This window comes from Ranitomeya imitator, chromosome 2 (genome assembly GCF_032444005.1).
Source record: "Ranitomeya imitator isolate aRanImi1 chromosome 2, aRanImi1.pri, whole genome shotgun sequence".
Taxonomy (NCBI): Eukaryota; Metazoa; Chordata; class Amphibia; order Anura; family Dendrobatidae; genus Ranitomeya; species Ranitomeya imitator.
Window position 1 is genome coordinate 248,955,820 of NC_091283.1, and position 21,006 is coordinate 248,976,825.

The following is a 21,006-nucleotide window of genomic DNA, read 5'->3' on the forward strand; positions in this document are numbered from 1 at the left end:
AACAATAAATAATAATAATAGTACCGCCATACCCCCACACACAGTATAATGTTCCTACAGTACCACCATACCCCCACACACAGTATAATGTTCTCATAGCACCTCCTTCCCACCACATACAGTATAATGTTCTCATAGTACCTCCATCCCACCACACACAGTATAATGTTCTCATAGTACTGCCATACCCCCTTACAGTATAATGTTTTCATAGTACCACCATACCCCCACACACAGTATAATGTTCTCATAGTACCGCCATACCCAAACACACAGTTTAATGTTCTCATAGTGCCGCCATACCCCCACACAGTATAATGTTCCTACAGTACCGCCATACCCCCACACACAGTATAATATTCCTACAGTACCGCCATACCCCCACCACACAGTATAATGTTCTCATAGTGCCGCCATAGCCCCACACACAGTATAATGTTCTCATAGTACCGCCATACCCCCACACACAGTATAATGTTCTCATAGTGCCGCCATACCCCCACACACAGTATAATGTTCTCATAGTACCGCCATACCCCCACACAGTATAATGTTCTCATAGTACCGCCATACCCCCATACACAGTATAATGTTCTCATAGTACCACCATCCCACCACACACAGTATAATGTTCTCATAGTACCGCCATACCCCCACACACAGTATAATGTTCTCATAGTGCCGCCATACCCCCACACACAGTATAATGTTCTCATAGTACTGCCATACCCCCACACACAGTATAATGTTCTCATAGTGCCGCCATACCCCCACACACAGTGTAATGTTCTCATAGTACCACCATACCCCCACACACAGTATAATGTTCTCATAGTACCGCCATACCCCCACACACAGTATAATGTTCCTACAGTACCGCCATACCCCCACACACAGTGTAATGTTCTCATAGTACCACCATACCCCCACACACAGTATAATGTTCTCATAGTGCCGCCATACCCCCACACACAGTATAATGTTCTCATAGTACCGCCATACCCCCACACACAGTATAATGATCTCATAGTACCGCCATACCCCCACACACAGTATAATGTTCCTACAGTACCACCATACCCCAACACACAGTATAATGTTCTCATAGTACCGCCATACCCCCACACACAGTATAATGATCTCACAGTACCGCCATACCCCCACACACAGTATAATGATCTCATAGTACCGCCATAACCCCACACACAGTATAATGTTCTCATAGTATCGCCATACCCCTACTCACAGTATAATGTTCTTATAGTACTGCCATACCCCCACACACAGTATAATGTTTTCATAGTCTCGCCATACCTCCACACACAGTATAATGTTTTCATAGTACCGCCATACCACCACACACAGTATAGTGTTCTCATAGTACGGTCATAGCCCCACACAGTATAATGTTCTCATAGTACAGCCATACCACCACAAAGTATAATGTTCCTACAATACCACCATACCCCCCCCCCACAGTAGTAGGAATAAATGGCGCTATAACAATAAATAATAATAATAATAATAGTACCGCCATACCCCCACACACAGTGTAATGTTCTCATAGTACCACCATACGCCCACACACAGTGTAATGTTCTCATAGTACCGCCATACCCCCACACACAGTATAATGTTCCTACAGTACCGCCATACCCCCACACACAGTATAATGTTCCTACAGTACCACCATACCCCCACACACAGTATAATGTTCTCATAGCACCTCCATCCCACCACATACAGTATAATGTTCTCATAGTACCTCCATCCCACCACACACAGTATAATGTTTTCATAGTACCGCCATACCACCACACACAGTATAATGTTCTCACAGTGCCACCATACCCACACACACAGTATAATGTTCTCATAGTGCCGCCATACCCCCACACAGTATAATGTTCCTACAGTACCGCCATACCCCCACCACACAGTATAATGTTCTCATAGTACCGCCAGACCCCCACACACAGTATAATGTTCTCATAGTACCGCCATACCCCCACACACAGTATAATGTTCTCATAGTACCACCATCCCACCACACAGTGTAATGTTCTCATAGTACCGCCATACCCCCACACAGTATAATGTTCTCATAGTACCGCCATACCCTCATACACAGTATAATGTTCTCATAGTACCACCATCCCACCACACACAGTGTAATGTTCTCATTGTACCGCCATACCCCCACACAGTATAATGTTCTCATAGTACCGCCATACCCCCATACACAGTATAATGTTCTCATAGTGCCGCCATACCCCCACACACAGTATAATGTTCTCATAGTACTGCCATACCCCCACACACAGTATAATGTTCTCATAGTGCCGCCATACCCCCACACACACTGTGTCATGTTCTCATAGTACCACCATACGCCCACACACAGTATAATGTTCTCATAGTACCACCATACCCCCACACACAGTATAATGTTCTCATAGTACCGCCATACCCCCACACAGTATAATGTTCTCATAGTGCCGCCATACCCCCACACAAAGTATAATCATCACAAAGTACCGGCATACCCCCACAAACAGTATAATGTTCCTACAGTACCGCCATACCCCCACACACAGTATAATGTTCTCATAGTACTGCCATACCCCCACACACAGTATAATGTTCTCATAGTGCCGCAATACCCCCACACACAGTATAATGTTCTCATAGCACCTCCATCCCACCACATACAGTATAATGTTCTCATAGTACCTCCATCCCACCACACACAGTATAATGTTCTCATAGTACCGCCATACCCAAACACAGTTTAATGTTCTCATAGTGCCGCCATACCCCCACACAGTATAATGTTCCTACAGTACCGCCATACCCCCACCACACAGTATAATGTTCTCATAGTACCGCCAGACCCCCACACACAGTATAATGTTCTCATAGTACCGCCATACCCCCATACACAGTATAATGTTCTCATAGTACCACCATCCCACCACACACAGTGTAATGTTCTCATAGTACCGCCATACCCCCACACAGTATAATGTTCTCATAGTACCGCCATACCCCGATACACAGTATAATGTTCTCATAGTACCACCATCCCACCACACACAGTATAATGTTCTCATAGTACCGCCATACCCCCACACACAATATAATGTTCTCATAGTGCCGCCATACCCCCACACACAGTATAATGTTCTCATAGTACTGCCATACCCCCACACACAGTATAATGTTCTCATAGTGCCGCCATACCCCCACACACAGTGTAATGTTCTCATAGTACCACCATACGCCCACACACAGTATAATGTTCTCATAGTACCACCATACACCCACACACAGTATAATGTTCTCATAGTACCGCCATACCCCCACACACAGTATAATGTTCCTACAGTACCGCCATACCCCCACACACAGTATAATGTTCTCATAGTACCGCCATACCCCCACACAGTATAATGTTCTCATAGTGCCGCCATACCCCCACGCAAAGTATAATCATCACAAAGTACCGGCATACCCCCAGAAACAGTATAATGTTCCTACAGTACCGCCATACCCCCACACACAGTATAATGTTCCTACAGTACCGCCATACCCCCACACACAGTATAATGTTCCTACAGTACCGCCATACCTTAACACACAGTATAATGTTCTCATAGTACCGCCATACCCCCACACACAGTATAATGATCTCACAGTACCGCCATACCCCCACACACAGTATAATGATCTCATAGTACCGCCATACCCCCACACACAGTATAATGTTCTCATAGTACTGCCATACCCCCACACACAGTATAATGTTCTCATAGTGCCGCCATACCCCCACACACAGTGTAATGTTCTCATAGTACCACCATACGCCCACACACAGTATAATGTTCTCATAGTACCGCCATACCCCCACACACAGTATAATGTTCCTACAGTACCGCCATACCCCCACACACAGTATAATTTTCTCATAGTACCGCCATACCCCCACACAGTATAATGTTCTCATAGTGCCGCCATACCCCCACGCAAAGTATAATCATCACAAAGTACCGGCATACCCCCAGAAACAGTATAATGTTCCTACAGTACCGCCATACCCCCACACACAGTATAATGTTCCTACAGTACAGCCATACCCCCACACACAGTATAATGTTCCTACAGTACCGCCATACCCCAACACACAGTATAATGTTCTCATAGTACCGCCATACCCCCACACACAGTATAATGATCTCACAGTACCGCCATACCCCCACACACAGTATAATGATCTCATAGTACCGCCATACCCCTACTCACAGTATAATGTTCTTATGGTACTGCCATACCCCCACACACAATATAATGTTCTCATTGTGCCGCCATACCCCAACACACAGTATCATGTTCCTAGAGTACCGCCATACCCCCACACACAGTATAATGTTCTTACAGTACTGCCATACCCCCACACACAGCATAATGTTCTTACAGTACCGCCATACCCCCACACACAGTATAATATTAAAGATCAGATAATAGCACTGGCGCTTACCACCGAAAAAAGGGGAAAGAAAAGGTCCAGGAGCAGCTGGCGATTAGAACAGGTTCTGTGTAGGTACCTGTTAAAGGGCAAAAAGACTAGTGATAGGGTAAATAATCGCCGCGCTAGCTGAATTTGGTACAAGAGTGAATAGTTAGAAAATATATAATATGCTAGTACTCACTTGCTTGCTTAAAAGGATCTGACTTGCGTAGGTCGATCCTGCTTGCTGAGGTAGCTGTTGGGAGAGCTGGAATAGTGGTTCGAATAATTTGAGGATATATATATAGGTATGTATATGTGATAAATTTATGTGATAATTTATGGTGTCAGGATGTATTTACGGATGTTGCCAGGTACCGTGCATAGTAGGGCACGAAAGTGAGATATTTAGAATAGATGGTCCACTAGTGCTGTACCGGGTTTATGGAGTATATAGAAATAGCTGCCAATAAGGAGAGGTTTCAATACTGTGTTGCCGGTTTGATATGAAGTCTCTATAGCATATAAACACATATGGGGTATAGTCACATATGGGGTATAATTTAAGTACCCTAGATATTCATCAAGTGTGTGTAGCCCAATGCAGCGTGCTTAAAAGGGTAAGTCAGAAGGTACACTTAATGTGCAAGATAGTAGTAAGATTGAGAGCTGTACACGACCCACCGGGTAGTGAAGGTGGCCGAGCTGGAGTACGGTGCTCGGGGATTGCCGCCAGGAAGGAATAGTGTTCGGCGCGTGAAGCGCTATGGTCGGGGACCTCGGGAGGACACAGGAGGCGCCCGCTGCCGAGCTGGAGTACGGTGCTCGGGAACTACCGCCAGAGAGGAGTAGTGTTCGGCGCGTGGAGCGCTATGGATGGGGACCTCAGGAGAATACAAGAAGCGCCCGCTACCCGCGTGCTCCGGCCGTGAGCAGTGCAGGGATGCGGCGTGCGAAATGGGCGGAGCTGAGATGCGACGTCACAAATGAGCGAGGACGGGGGCTCGGTTAGGGAATTTTACCAACGCGTTTCAAGAGGAATCTCCTCTCTTCATCAGGGCTGTATCCATAACCGGCTACTCGCCTCATTATATACCTGAGGCTCCCCATTACTTGATATTGGCTAATTAATGCTTGTTAGAACAAGCCACACTAGTAGCTGCCATCTCCCCGTACGGCTAACCAACATCCCCAAGGGTCAGTTCACGAGAATACGGAGAAACTGTACCAAAATCGAAGATTATCACACAGAAACTCAACATCTAACTGCTCAATTTAAGGAGAAAGGGTATGATGCACAAGCTCTAGCTCAGGCCAGATCAGAGGTGGAAGCTATTCCAAGGGATTCTCTATTATCCAAAACCAAAGTCAATCCCAATCCACCAACTATTAAGGAACAAATCAATCGACTGCCCATCCTTACCCAATTCCATGCGGACCACCAAAAGTTTAACAAAATTGTCCGCAAACACTGGCCGATACTACAGGGAGACAAGTGTATTGGTGATTTACTACCACAACATCCCAAATTCATATGTAAAAAAGCACAAAATTTGGGCCTCTTACTGGCCCCCACAACTAAATTAGTCACCTCCACCACCAATAAACAAGCTTTGCTGCCTATAAAATCCCTAACACAAACAGGGGGTTTTCGCCCATGTGGCACATGCTCCTGCTGCAAACGCACAGCACTGCCAAAAAAATTTTATACTTCTTTCACGGATACATATAAGTCTAATCATTACAATATCAGAACAAACATCACATGCCAAACCAAGGGAGTCATCTACATCCTAATATGCCCTTGCGAAAAAATATATGTGGGTAGAACCAAAAGACGTCTACAAAAAAGAATCAAAGAACATCTGGACAACATCACAAAGGGTTTTAAGGGACACCCATTGTCACGGCACTTTTCTGAAAAACACAACCAATCATGCCAAGGAATTTTCTTTTGTGGCATTCAAGTGGTCCCGCCGAATCCTAGGGGTGGGGACTTCCTAAAAACTATGTCCAGAATCGAATCTAAATGGATATTTACTCTGGACAGTCTGGCCCCTAATGGCCTGAACCAGGAGATAGAGTTTTACGCATTTTAATACTCTAGCAAAATGGGCTCAGGCATGTGCCTGTCTGCCTTAGTACTAGAACATACACATTAATGCATGTTGACATATATACTTTGCCATTTTGAGGGCATTTTTATATTCATGTTTTTATATTCTTATATATCTATATACTTACATTTTTTATATATTTTTTACATGTATCTCCAATGTTTTATTGTGTTCTATGTTTTTCATCATATTTTAATTTTCATCACGTTTTTATCCCTAATTATTAATAAATTTAGATTTTTTAATTATATCAAAAACTCGTTCACTACATAGTAGTCCACCGCCCTATTCATGTAGGCATATCCACAGGCATCATACCAGCGGTCTCCCGTATATACCCAGCAACTTTCATAGACTCAACCTCTATCATTTATGATCTATCTTTCATGATATGGCCTCTTTTGTACTATAAGTACACTCAAGTAACCTCTCAGCCTGCCACCGATCAGCCTTCTAAAGCCCGACATAATTATCCAATTGTTCTAACAAGCATTAATTAGCCAATATCAAGTAATGGGGAGCCTCAGGTATATAATGAGGCGAGTAGCCGGTTATGGATACAGCCCTGATGAAGAGAGGAGATTCCTCTTGAAACGCGTTGGTAAAATTCCCTAACCGAGCCCCCGTCCTCGCTCATTTGTGACGTCACATCTCAGCTCCGCCCATTTTGCGCGCCGCATCCCTGCACTGCTCACGGCCGGAGCACGCGGGTAGCGTGCGCTTCTTGTATTCTCCTGAGGTCCCCATCCATAGCGCTCCACGCGCCGAACACTACTCCTCTCTGGCGGTAGTTCCCGAGCACCGTACTCCAGCTCGGCAGCGGGCGCCTCCTGTGTCCTCCCGAGGTCCCCGACCATAGCGCTTCACGCGCCGAACACTATTCCTTCCTGGCAGAAATCCCCGAGCACTGTACTCCAGCTCGGCCACCTTCACTACCCGGTGGGTCATGTACAGCTCTCAATCTTACTACTATCTTGCACAGTAAGTGTACCTTCTGACTTACCCTTTTAAGCACGCTGCATTGGGCTACACACACTTGATGAATATCTAGGGTACTTAAATTATACCCCATATGTGACTATACCCCATATGTGTTTTTTATGCTATAGAGACTTCATATCAAACCGGCAACACAGTATTGAAACCTCTCCTTATTGGCAGCTATTTCTATATACTCCATAAACCCGGTACAGCACTAGTGGACCATCTATTCTAAATATCTCCCGTTTCGGGCCCTACTATGCACGGTACCTGGCAACATCTGTAAGTACATCCTGACACCATAAATTATCACATAAATTTATCACATATACATACATATATATATATACATATCCTCAAATTATTCAAACCACTATTCCAGCTCTCCCAACATCTACCTCAGCAAGCAGAATCGACCTACGCAAGTCAGATCCTTTTAAGCAAGCAAGTGAGTACTAGCATATTATATATTTTCTAACTATTCACTCTTGTACCAAGTTCAGCTAGCGCGGCGATTATTTACCCTATCAACAGTATAATATTGCTACAGTACCGCCATACCCCCACACACAGTATAATTTTTCTACAGTACCGCCATACCTCCACACACAGTATAATGTTCCTACAGTACCTCCATCCCACCACACACACTATAATATTCTCATAGTACCGCCGTACCCCCACACACAGAATAATGTTCTCATAGTACTGCTATACCCCCACACACAGTATAATGTTCCTACAGTACCGCCATACCCCCACACACAGTATAATGTTCCTACAGTGCCTCCATACCCCCACACACAATATAATGTTCTCATAGTACCGCCACAACCCCACACACAGTATAAAGTTCCCACAATTTTGGCTTCCCACAGACACAGGATAATGTTTCCACAGGACTGGCATCCCCCTCACACACAGTATAATGTGCCCACAGTACTGCCCCCTACATGCACAATATGGTACCATCCACATCACTGACTACCTCCGACTAGAGTTGAGCGACTTTTAGTTTTTTAGGGTCGAGTCGGGTTTCGCGAAACCCGACTATCTCAACAGTCGAGTCGAGTGGAACCGGCCGATTATCGTGAAAAGTCGGGGATCGACCGAAACACGAAACCCAATGCAAGTCAATGGGGGAGCATAGTCGGCAGTGAGTGGAGGCCAGGAAAACATGTACAGTGCCCATTTTAATGGCAAAAACATCCATTCTTGTTACTGAAGCTTGTCAATCTTAATTTACCTTATAATAATAGTAAGGCATTGGAAATTGGGGGTCATTTGGCTAAAGTTGTGGGGGGTAGGGCTGGTTCAAGTATTTAGTGGGCCCAGGAAATCTGGACCACGTCACGGCAGTGGAGCAGGGAGAGGTAAGTATTTCAACTTTGCAAGTGCTGTGATCCTGAGCAAGCAGGGAGGGCCCACTCGTTGGCATTGGCACTGGCACAGGGCCCCTCAAAGTACGGCGGTGTGTTTGCACAGCGGGGGCGCCTCCCACCGGCAGCGACACTTTTGCGTACTATGAGGGGCCCTGTGCCAGTGACGTCGCCAACGAGTATTCCTCCCCCCACCTGATGAAGGAACCTGCACTTTCATCTGCACCTTCCTCTTTGTCCCCGTGTAAGGTGGTATGGTATGCAGGAAGAGGAACCTGACTTTCAGCAGGGTCACAATCTTGCTGTGTAGCGTGCACGGGGAATGTTGCGTTATGGGTCAATGTACCAGCAGACTCATCTATCGCTGGCTGGGCAATGGGCAGGATGAGGAGGAAACACCGATATAGGCCCAAAGAATAAAGTGGGCTAAATGCAGTTCAAAATTGGTAACAGGACTAACCAGGGGGCATTGCAGTGGAGGACAACTGTAATGAGAGGCTGACACAGAGAGTAGGCCCAAATCAGTAAGTAGTCTAAATGCAGTTCAAAATTGGCAACAGTAGTAAACAGGCGGCACAGCTTTGTTCAGTGGAGGAGAACAGCAAGGAGCGTCAGACACCGATAGTAGGCCCCAACCCAACTAGTAGGCCAAATGCAGTCTAACATTAACAACTACTTAACGAGAGCCTGAAAATGGAATTTCAGGACAGGAAACCAGGAGAACAGCAAGGAGCGGCAGACACTGTTAGTAGGCCCCAACCCAACTAGTAGGCCAAATGCAGTTGTTCCATTTAACAACTATTTAACAAGAGCCTGAAGATAGATGCTCAGGAAAGGCAACCAGGAGAACACCTTGGAGCGGAAGACTCCGTCTCTACAACCCAGACCCAACTTGTAGGCCTAATGCAGTGTTGTTTCAACAACTACTTAACGAGAGCTAGAAGATCAAAGCTATGGAGAGGCAACCTGGAGAACACCTTGGAGCGGAAGACACCGTCTCTACAACCCAGACCCAACTTGTAGGCCTAATGCAGTGTTGTTTCAACAACTACTGAATGAGAGCTAGAAGATCGAAGCTATGGAGAGGCAACCTGGAGAACACCTTGGAGTGGCAGACACCGTCTCTACAACCCAGACCCAACTTGTAGGCCTAATGCAGTGTTGTTTCAACAACAACTGAACGAGAGCTAGAAGATCAAAGCTATGGAGAGGAAACCTGGAGAACACCTTGGAGTGGCTGACACCGTCTCTACAACCCAGACCCAACTTGTAGGCCTAATGCAGTGTTGTTTCAACAACTACTTAACGAGAGCTAGAAGATCAAAGCTATGGAGAGGCAACCTGGAGAACACCTTGGAGCGGAAGACACCGTCTCTACAACCCAGACCCAACTTGTAGGCCTAATGTAGTGTTGTTTCAACAACTACTGAGCGAGAGCTAGAAGATCGAAGCTATGGAGAGGCAACCTGGAGAACACCTTGGAGCTGCAGACACCGTTAGGCCCTACCGAAGTAGTAGCCCCAATGCAGTTTTCAAATTCCTATAGGCTGAAAACCAGACTATTGACGCTCAGCTTTTTTCAGGGGAGGACAGCTGTATTGAGTGGCGCAGACAGACACAGGTAGTAGGCCTTAAACAAAAAATTTGGCTCAATGCAGTTTAAAAAAGGTTACATGGGTACACAGGCAGCATTGCTCTGGTCAGTGGAGGACAATTTCAATTATGGACTGCAGACAGACTTAGTACGCCTACAATTAAAAAAAGGATGCTCTATGCAATTTAAAATAGGTTCCAGGGGTACACGGACAGCATTGGTCTGGTCAGTGGAGGACTATTGGAAGGAGGGACCGCAGACAGGCTTAGTAGGCCTAACATAACAAAAGTTTGCTGTAGGCACTTTAAAATAGGTTCCAGGGGTACATGGGCAGCAGTGGTGTGGTCAGTGGAGGACTATTGGAAGGAGGGACCGCAGACAGGCTTAGTAGGCCTAACATAACAAAAGTTGGCTGTAGGCACTTTAAAATAGGTTCCAGGGATACACGGGCAGCAGTGGTGTGGTCAGTGGAGGACTATTGGAAGGAGGGACCGCAGACAGGCTTAGTATGCCTAACATAACAAAAGTAGGCTGTAGGCACTTTAAAATAGCTTCCGGGGTACACGGGCAGCAGTGGTGTGGTCAGTGCAGGACTATTGGAAGGAGGGACCACAGACAGGCTTAGTAGGCCTAACATAACAAAAGTAGGCTCTATGCACTTGGAATTATCTTGCAGGGGTACACAGGCAGCATTGGTGTTGTCAGCGGAGGCCGATTGTAATGAGTGTCTGACAGTTCTCCCAAAAAATAAATAGATGTTAATGTCTCGCAATACAACAAAACCAAAAAACAAAAGGGTGGCATACTTAGGTACAGGGGTGGGCTCCTCTGCTGTGTTTCTGACCTAGTAATTTGGCGCAAAGTATTTACTGGTGTAAATATAGGACACTGCCCCAGACTATTTTAAGTAGCATCATACATGTCAACACATTGGTATTGTCAGTGCCAGGCATTGAAGGATGTCAGCGCATAGACTAAACATTGGTGGAGCTGTGAGAGATAATTTTGCAAATCATAGAGCACTGTTTGAGCTGGGGGGGCGGGAACTGTCTTGTGGCCGGCGGTACAGGCCCAGGGCCCCTCATGTTACAACGGTGTGTCTGACGTTGGTTTCGCGCCACCACCGCCAGAGACACTTTATTGTACTATGAGGGACCCAGTGGCAGTGCCGTCGACCAAAAGCGTGCACACCCACCTCTTCAGACAAACGGCACTCTCACGGGTGTTTGCGCCAAGTGGCGAGACCACGGCCCCGTGGGGGGAGTTTGGCCATTTAGGGAGGTGTAAACATGTCGTATGCTGGACAAACAGCTGCTGCAAATTACGAGATTGGAAAACTCAGTCAGAGCAGTCCACAAGCAAGACCTTTTCATTGTAAAGCTAGGTGTCAGCCGGGAAAGGTGGGGCAAAATAATTCGAAATCCAGTAGTGGTTCATTTTAATGAAGGTTAGATCATCAACATTTTGGGTAGCCAGACGAGTCCTTTTTTCGGTTAATATTGAACCAGCAGCACTGAATACTCTTTCTGATAGCACACTAGCTGCTGGGCAAGCAAGCTCCTGTAATGCATATTCTGCCAATTCTGGCCAGGTGTCTAATTTGGATGCCCAGTAATCAAATGGGAATGACGGTTGAGGGAGAACGTCGATAAGGGATGAAAAATAGTTAGTAATCATACTGGACAAATGTCTCCTGTCACTTTGAATTGATGCTGCAGTACCTGTCCTGTCTGCGGTCATTGCGAAATCACTCCACAACCTGGTCAGAAAACCCCTCTGTCCAACGCCACTTCTGATTTGTGCAACTCTAACACCTCTGGCCTGCTGCCCCCTGCAGCTCGTGTGATAACGCTCACTGTCGCTGTGTGCTGGGAATGCCTGAATCAAACGGTCAACAAGAGTTGATTGTTTGGTTGCTAATATTTGTTCCAGGTTCTCATATGGCATAATATTTTGCAATTTGCCTTTATAGCGAGGATCAAGGAGGCAGGCCAACCAGTAATCGTCATCGGTCATCATTTTAGTAATGCGTGTGTCCCTTTTGAGGATACGTAAGGCATAATCCGCCATGTGGGCCAAAGTTCCAGTTGTCAAATCTGCGGTTGTGCTGGGTTGAGGGGCAGTTTCAGGCAAATCTACGTCACTTGTGTCCCTCAAAAAACCAGAACCCGGCCTTGCCACGCCACCAATTTCCAGTGGCCCCGGAGAAGCTTCCTCATTAAAAAAATACTCATCCCCATCATCCTCCTCGTCCTCCTCCTCCTGTTCGCCTGCTACCTCGTCCTGTACACTGCCCTGACCAGACAATGGCTGACTGTCATCAAGGCTTTCCTCTTCCTCTGCTGCAGACGCCTGCTCCTTTTATGTGCGTCAAACTTTGCATCAGCAGATGCATTAGGGGGATGCTCATGCTTATTATGGCGTTGTCTGCACTTACCAGCCGTGTGCATTCCTGAAAACACTGAAGGACTTGACACATGTCTTGTACCTTCGACCACTGCACACCTGACAACTCCATGTCTGCCATCCTACTGCCTGCCCGTGTATGTGTATCCTCCCACAAATGCATAACAGCTCGCCTCTGTTCGCATAGTCTCTGAAGCATGTGCATTGTTGAGTTCCACCTTGTTGCAACGTCGATGATTAGGCGATGCTGGGGAAGGTTCAAAGACCGCTGATAGGTCTGCATACGGCTAGAGTGTACGGGCGAACGGCGGATATGCGAGCAAAGTCCGCCCACTTTGAGGAGCAGGTCGGATAACCCCGGATAACTTTTCAGGAAGCACTGCACCACCAGGTTTAAGGTGTGAGCTAGGCAAGGAATGTGTTTCAGTTGGGAAAGGGCGATGGCAGCCATGAAATTCCTTCCGTTATCACTCACTACCTTGCCTGCCTCAAGATGTACAGTGCCCAGCCACGACTGCGTTTCTTTCTGCAAGAACTTGGACAGAACTTCCGCGGTGTGTCTGTTGTCGCCCAAACACTTCATAGCCAATACAGCCAGCTGACGCTTGCCAGTAGCTGCCCCATAATGGAGCATCTGGTGTGCAACAGTGGCAGCTGCGGATGGAGTGGTTGTGCCACTGCGGTCTGTGGACGAGCTCTCGCTTCTGCAGGAGGAGGAGGAGGAGGGGGGCTACAGCCAACTGTTTCCTAGACCGTGGGCTATACAGAACTGTCCCAATATTGCTGTCCCCTGTGGACCCTGCATCCACCACATTCACCCAGTGTGCCGTGATGGACACGTAACGTCCCTGGCCATGCCTACTGGTCCATGCATCTGTTGTCAGGTGCACCTTTGTACTCACAGATTGCCTGAGTGCATGGACGATGCGCTCTTTAACATGCTGGTGGAGGGCTGGGATGGCTTTTCTCGAAAAGAAGTGTCGACTGGGTAGCTCGTAGCGTGGTTCAGCGCAGTCCATCAGGGCTTTGAAAGCGTCGCTTTCAACCAACCAGTAGGGCATCATCTCTAACGAGATTAGTCTAGCTATGTGGGCGTTAAAACCCTGTGTACGCGGATGCGAGGATGAGTACTTCCTTTTTCTAACGAGAGTCTCATATAGGGTGAGCTGGACTGGAGATCGTGGAACTAGCGGGGGTGCCGGTGGACATGGCAGACTGAGAGACGGTTGGAGACGGTATTCTTGCCGGTGCCCTAGATGCAGTGTTTTCTACTACGAAACTGGTGATTTCCTGACCCTGACTGCTTTGGCCTGGCAACGAAACCTGCACTGATACTGCAGGTGGTGCGGAAAATGGTGGCCTTACAGTGACGGAAGGGATGTAGCATTGCTGACTAGCTTCATTGGCCGAGGGTGCTACAACCTTAAGGGACGTTTGGTAGTTAGTCCAGGCTTGCAAATGCATGGTGGTTAAATGTCTATGCATGCAACTTGTATTTAGACTTTTCAGATTCTGACCTCTGCTTAAGGTAGTTGAACATTTTTGACAGATGACTTTGCGCTGATCAATTGGATGTTGTTTAAAAAAATGCCAGACTGCACTCTTTCTAGCATCGGATACCTTTTCAGGCATTGCAGACTGAGCTTCTTTAACCGGATGGCCACGCTGCCCTCCAACTGGTTTTGGCTTTGCCACGCGTTTTGGGCCAGATACGGGCCCGGCAGATGGAACCTGTTGCGATGTTGATGCCTGCTGCGGCCCCTCCTCCTCCGCTTCAGAACTACTGCCGCCTGCACCCTGTTCCCCCAATGGCTGCCAATCGGGGTCAACAACTGGGTCATCTATGACCTCCTCTTCTATCTCATGTGCAACTTCATCTGTGTTACCGTGTAAGCCGGTGGTATAGCGTTTGTGACGGGGCACCATAGTCTCATCAGAGTCTGATTTTGGATCAGTACACTGCGAGGGCAATGTGGTGGTCTGAGTCAAAGGAACAGCATAGTAATCTGGCTGTGGCTGTGCATCTGTGCACTCCATGTCCGATTCAACTTGTAATGGGCATGGCCTGTTAACTGTTTCACTTTCTAACCCAGGAACGGTATGTGTAAAGAGCTCCATGGAGTAACCCGTTGTGTCGCCTGACGCATCCTTCTCTGTTGTTGTTTTTGCTGAACAGGACAATGGAGCGACTTGTCCCTGACCATGAACATCCACTAACGACGCGCTGCTTTTACATTTACCAGTTTCAGAAGAGGAGGCAAAAGAGCTAGAGGCTGAGTCAGCAAGGAAAGGCAAAACTTGCTCTTGCTGCTCCGGCTTTAAAAGCGGTTTTCCTACTCCCAGAAAAGGGAGCGTTCGAGGCCTTGTGTAGCCAGACGACAAACCTGGCTCCAAAGCTCGAGACTTAGGTGCTATATTGTTTTTCCCACGACCACCTGATGCTCCACCACCACTACCATCATTACGAGCTGGCAATGAACGCCCACGGCCACGACCTCTTCCACCAGACTTCTTCATTGTTTTAAAAACGTAACCAAAGTAACGGTATTTGTTACTGAAAAAACAACTTACAAGGTGAACTCAAACTTCTGTAGGATTTAGATATCCCTTTATAGGTGGGTGAGACTGCAAGGAAAATCAGGCGCAATATTACACACTCGGTTTTCTGTGGCACAAAATGAGACAGATGCCACACACGCAGGACTGGCACTGAAGCACAAATGCCAATATTAATCTCCCACTATTTTTTTTTTTCAGGGAGAATTTAAAAACCAAAAAAACAGACACTAGGCTTTCTGTGGCCCACAATTTGAGAGAGATGGCACACACGACTGGCACAGAAGCACAAATGCCAATATTAATCTCCCACTTTTTTTTTTAAAGGGAGAATTAAAACCCCCTCCAAAAAAAACAGTATTGCAGACACTAGGCTTTCTGTGGCTCACAATTTGAGAGAGATGCCACACACGCAGGACTGTCACTCAAGCACAAATGCCAATCTTAATCTCCCACTTTTTTTTTGTTTCTGGGAGAATTGTCAAGAAATCAGGGCCAGTATTACACACCAGGCTTTCTGTGCCCCAAAATTGGAGAGAGATGGCACACACAGGACTGGCACTCTAGCAGAAATGCCAATCTTAATCTCCCTCTACTTTTTTTTGTTAGGGAGAATTGCCAAGAAATCAGGGCCAGTATTACACACTAGGCTTTCTGTGCCCCAAAATTGGAGAGAGATGGCACACACAGGACTGGCACTCTAGCAGAAATGCCAATCTTAATCTCCCACTATTTTTTTTTTTTAGGGAGAATTAAAAAAAAAAAAAAAAAAAAAAAAAAGGATTATAGACACTAGGCTTTCTGTGCCCCACAATTGGAGAGAGATGGCACACACGACTGGCACTCAAGCACAAATGCCAAGATTAATCTCCCACTATTTATTTTTTTCAGGGAGAATTAAAAAAAAAAAAACAGGGACTGTCCTACAATTACTATCTCCCTGCAGTAATCTCAGCAAGGTATGGCAGGCAGCAATAACAAGGAGTGGACTGCTGCACAAATTAAATCAAAAGTGTGGACAAACAAACAAGATAGCTGTGCAGAAAGGAACGAACAACAGGATTTGTGCTTTGAAAAAAGCAGTTGGTTTGCACAGCGGCGTACAAACAGCAATGCAGCTATCAGGGAGCCTTCTATGGAAGCCCAATGAGCTACAGCGCTGAGGAAAAAAATGTAGCTTCCACTGTCCCTGCAAACAAAAGGTGGTGTTGGACAGTGGAAATCGCTACAGCACAAGCGGTTTGGGGGTTAATGGACCCTGCCTAACGCTATCCCGGCTTCTGACGAAGCGGCAGCAACCTCTCCCTATGCTCAGATCAGCAGCAGTAGCATGGGGGTCGGCGGGAACGCCCCTTTATAGCCCCTGTGACGCCGCAGACAGCAAGCCAATCACTGCAATGCCCTTCTGTAAGATGGTGGGGACCAGGACCTATGTCATCACGCTGCCCACACTCTGCGTCCACCTTCATTGGCTGAGAAATGGCACTTTTCGCATCATTGAAATGCGACTTTCGCGCGAATGTCGCGTACCGCATGGCCGACCCCACACAGGGATCGGGTCGGGTTTCATGAAACCCGACTGTGCCAAAAGTCGGCGACTTTTGAAAATGAACGATCCGTTTCGCTCAACCCTACCTCAGACCACCGACAATTAATAAATACTCACTTAGCCTCATTCTTGGTGCAGATACTAATGAACCCAGGATCTATGAGATATTTACCATACAATAGTTGGATAGGCAGGAGTGTGTCATCCAAAACGGTAGCCCACTCGGTTGCTATGATGCCTATTAGTGATGAGCTTATATACTCATTACTCGAGATTTCTCGAGCACGCTCGGGGGTCCTCCGAGTATTTTTTAGTGCTCTGAGATTTAGTTTTAATCACCGCAGCTGAATGATTTACATCTGTTAGCCAGCTTGATTACATGTGGGGATTCCCTAGCAACCAGGCAACCCCCACATGTACTTATGCTGGCTAACAGATGTAAATCATTCAGCTCCGTTGATTAAAACTAAATCTCCGAGCGCTAAAAAATACTCGGAGGACACCCGGGCATGCTCGAGAAATCTCGAGTAATGAGTATATTCACTCATCACTAATGCCTATGAATCGACAGGGCTCGGTGGGGTGTGGTATTGTCACCCTCTCCTTCCCATCATCACAATTTCAGCGATATCCACTAAAGGGCAAGTGGGAAGAGAGAGGCTAAGTGCCAGAATTGGTGCATCTTAGATATGTGCCTTTTATATTTTTAGCCTGGGGGCGCAGTATCCATGGCACCTTCCTACGCTATTAATATCAGCCTGCAACAATTTGCATAGCCTTTGCTAAGGCTAAGTATACAGTTGTGAGCTGATATTACTAGCCTGGGAAGCTTCATGGGTATTACCCCCTTCCTAGACTATAAACAAACTTCTGTGTGTGAATCAGAGCTGAGATCTAACGTGATAGAAGATTACAGTGCGGGGAAGACGGGAAACCTTCATATAGAGGCTGGTGGTGATGGAATCAGTGACCGGCTCTGGCCAAATCTGTCTCTAGAGCCATAGTAGAAGATGAAGATGTCGCCCTCATCATGAAGTAGTTATTTCTCATGTCGTGTGTAATGAATATCTCCTGCAGTATTGCTAATGCCGATTCCATGGTCGGTAAATGAGACGAGAATTAGCGTTATGGAAGATGAGTCTATGAGAAACGTATTCAGCTGCCGACTCCGAGGAGGAAACTGCTCGTTGTCTGTGGCCTAAATATATAGGATTTATTAGTAGATGTAAAGAAGGAAACTAAATACTGTAAAATAATAAATCTCCTCATATGTTTCCCTTATTATCTCCAGTAATTGTATTATTACACAGGATTCTTATGATGTTACATCGGCTCATCTTCTCATTCAGGTCTCTACAATATCGGATCCTCTCAGTGAAGATCTTCTACAAAAGAACATTTTCCTGATTTACCCATCAAAGATGGATATGGACAGAGACAAGATGGTGGAAAGGATATTACACCTCACCCTAGAGATCCTCTTCCGGCTTACTGGAGAGGTGAGAGATTCTGATGACTTCACATTACATCATTCTTATCTATGGGAATAACAGATGGACAGAACTGGAGAGGTGAGGACTCTGGAAATGTCTGTAGTGAGATTTATTAATGTGTCTCTCCATTACAAGGATTACACAGTGGTGAAGAAGACCTCTAGTGATCGCTGTCAGGACCCTGTGTCTGAGGGATGGGGAAGACCCCTGAGCCCAATCACGGGGTCTCCACCTCACCCCCTGATCCATGAGGACATCAATGACCAGAAGATCCTAGAACTCACCTACAAGATGATTGAGCTGCTGACCGGAGAGGTAACAGTGCTGGGAATGCTGGGACATTATACAGTAACACTATGAAGGGATCGGGGGATGACGGTATCATTGTATGTGTCAGGTTCCTATAAGGTGTCAGGATGTCGCTGTCTATTTCTCCATGGAGGAGTGGGAGTATTTAGAAGGACACAGAGATCTGTACAAGAACGTCATAATGGAGGTTCCCCAGCCCCTCACATCTCCAGGTAATAGACCGGACTAAATACACACGGCCCAAAATTATCTGTATGTAAAGAATGAATTTGGTCCCTTCCTCATTTTGCCTTCATCATCACAAACATGTCTTTGCTCAGATTCAGCCACAAATCTCTTAACAGTACGATGATCACACTTATGTTTTTGAGAAATATCTAATGTTTTCATCCCTTGACCAAGGCATTGCACTATTTGATGCTTTTCGGCAGCAGAGAGATCCTTTTTCTTTCCCATGTTACTTGAAAACTGTGGCCTGCTTAATAATGTGGAATATCATTTTTAAGTGGTTTTCCATTAATTAGAATCACCAGGAAAACTAATTATCACATGTGTTTAAAATTGATTTCAGTGATCCATTGATCCTGAGACACAATACCATCCATGAGTTTATTTGAAAAACGAAAGAAATCTTAATGACACTTAAATCCAATTTGCATAATATTTTGGTACACTGTGTGTACCCTACATACGATTGTACACTACTCTCTGTGCACACGGCAGTGTTCAGAAGGGAAGGAGCGCCATTTACCTGTTTGAATGCAGATCTAGCTGGAATAGTTTGCAGACACAATGTATTGGGAGCACTGTTCGTGGTCAACTGGCAGCTCAAAAGATCGCCACCATGAACATGCTTGGCACTATCTTCTCTGCTTTCCATATCCCAAGGATTGCCTTGCTCATCGCCGTTTAACACCATTACATGGATCTGGACTTACACTGGGACCCCTGGGCTTGGACCATGGTGTTACCTGCTACTCTGTGGTATTAGATGGCAAGTAGGATAGTCAGGTAGCTGGGTCAGAACCAGAAGGACAGAATACAGAATCAGAAGACACATGAGTAGTCAGTACACGGGCCACAGTCACAACAGGAAACAAATACACAAGCCGCAAGCTGAGCACAGAGGACTGAACCAGAGGAGAACAATGCTGTTTCTGGCAGATTCAGGCCATGTGCTTTGAGCTTTAGTAGGGTGTGGTACTTTCCAATTGGCTGAAGTAGGGAGCAGATTACTCCAGCTGGACAGCAGGAACAGATCCCAGATGAGATTGGACACACCATATGCAGAAGCCCTAATATGACTAAATGACAGAAAACCAGAATAGTTGAAATCCTCATAAAGTGATTCCATTTCATAAATGAATTCACTGAGGGTTATAATCTATACATATGTGTTGGTACCCCTAGTTTAATGACAGAAAAACCCACAATAGTGACATAAATAACTTGAATCTGACTAAAGTAATGAGAAATAAAAGATTTATGAAAACAAACAAATGAAAGTCAGACATTCCTTTTCAACCATTCTTCCACAGAATTAAAAAAAAAAAACTCATGAAATAGGCCTGGACAGAAATGATGGTACCTCCTGAAAATAATGTGACAAAAGGGACTTGTTAAATCGCAGTGTGTCCATTAACATCACAGGTGTCTACAGTCTTAGAATCAGTGAGTGGCCGGTATATAGGGCTACAGATACTCGCTGTGCTGTTTGGTGACATGGTGTGTATCACACTCAACATGGACCAGAAGAAGTGAAGGAAAGAGTTGTCTCAGGAGATTAGTAAGAAAATTATAGACAAACATGTTAAAGGTAAAAGTTATAAGACCATCTCCAAGCAGCTTGATGTTCCTGTGACTACAGTTGCACATATTCAGAAATGTAAGATCTATGAGACTGTAGCCAACCTCCCTGGATGTGGCCGCAGGAGGAAAATTGATGGCAAATTAAAGAGATGGATAATACGAAGGTGAACTTCAATCTCAAGGAACATCAGTGTCAGCTCACACCATCTGTCCTTGTATGAGCCAAAGTGGACTTCATGGGAGAAGACCAAGGAGGACAACATTGTTGAAAAATAATCATAAAAAAGCCAGACTGGAATTTGCCAA

The 21,006-nt window shown here is 46.0% G+C and overlaps 1 protein-coding gene across 1 annotated transcript in view; it reads left to right on the forward strand.

Annotated features, from left to right (window-relative positions):
- Positions 1-21,006, forward strand: part of LOC138667349 (oocyte zinc finger protein XlCOF8.4-like) — a 46,110-nt gene that overhangs the window by 18,132 nt on the left and 6,972 nt on the right. Inside the window, exons 2-4 of the mRNA XM_069755577.1 lie at positions 18,439-18,588; positions 18,718-18,897; positions 18,980-19,103. Coding sequence (XP_069611678.1) covers positions 18,439-18,588; positions 18,718-18,897; positions 18,980-19,103 — 454 coding nt within the window. The remainder of the gene's footprint in view (positions 1-18,438; positions 18,589-18,717; positions 18,898-18,979; positions 19,104-21,006) is intronic.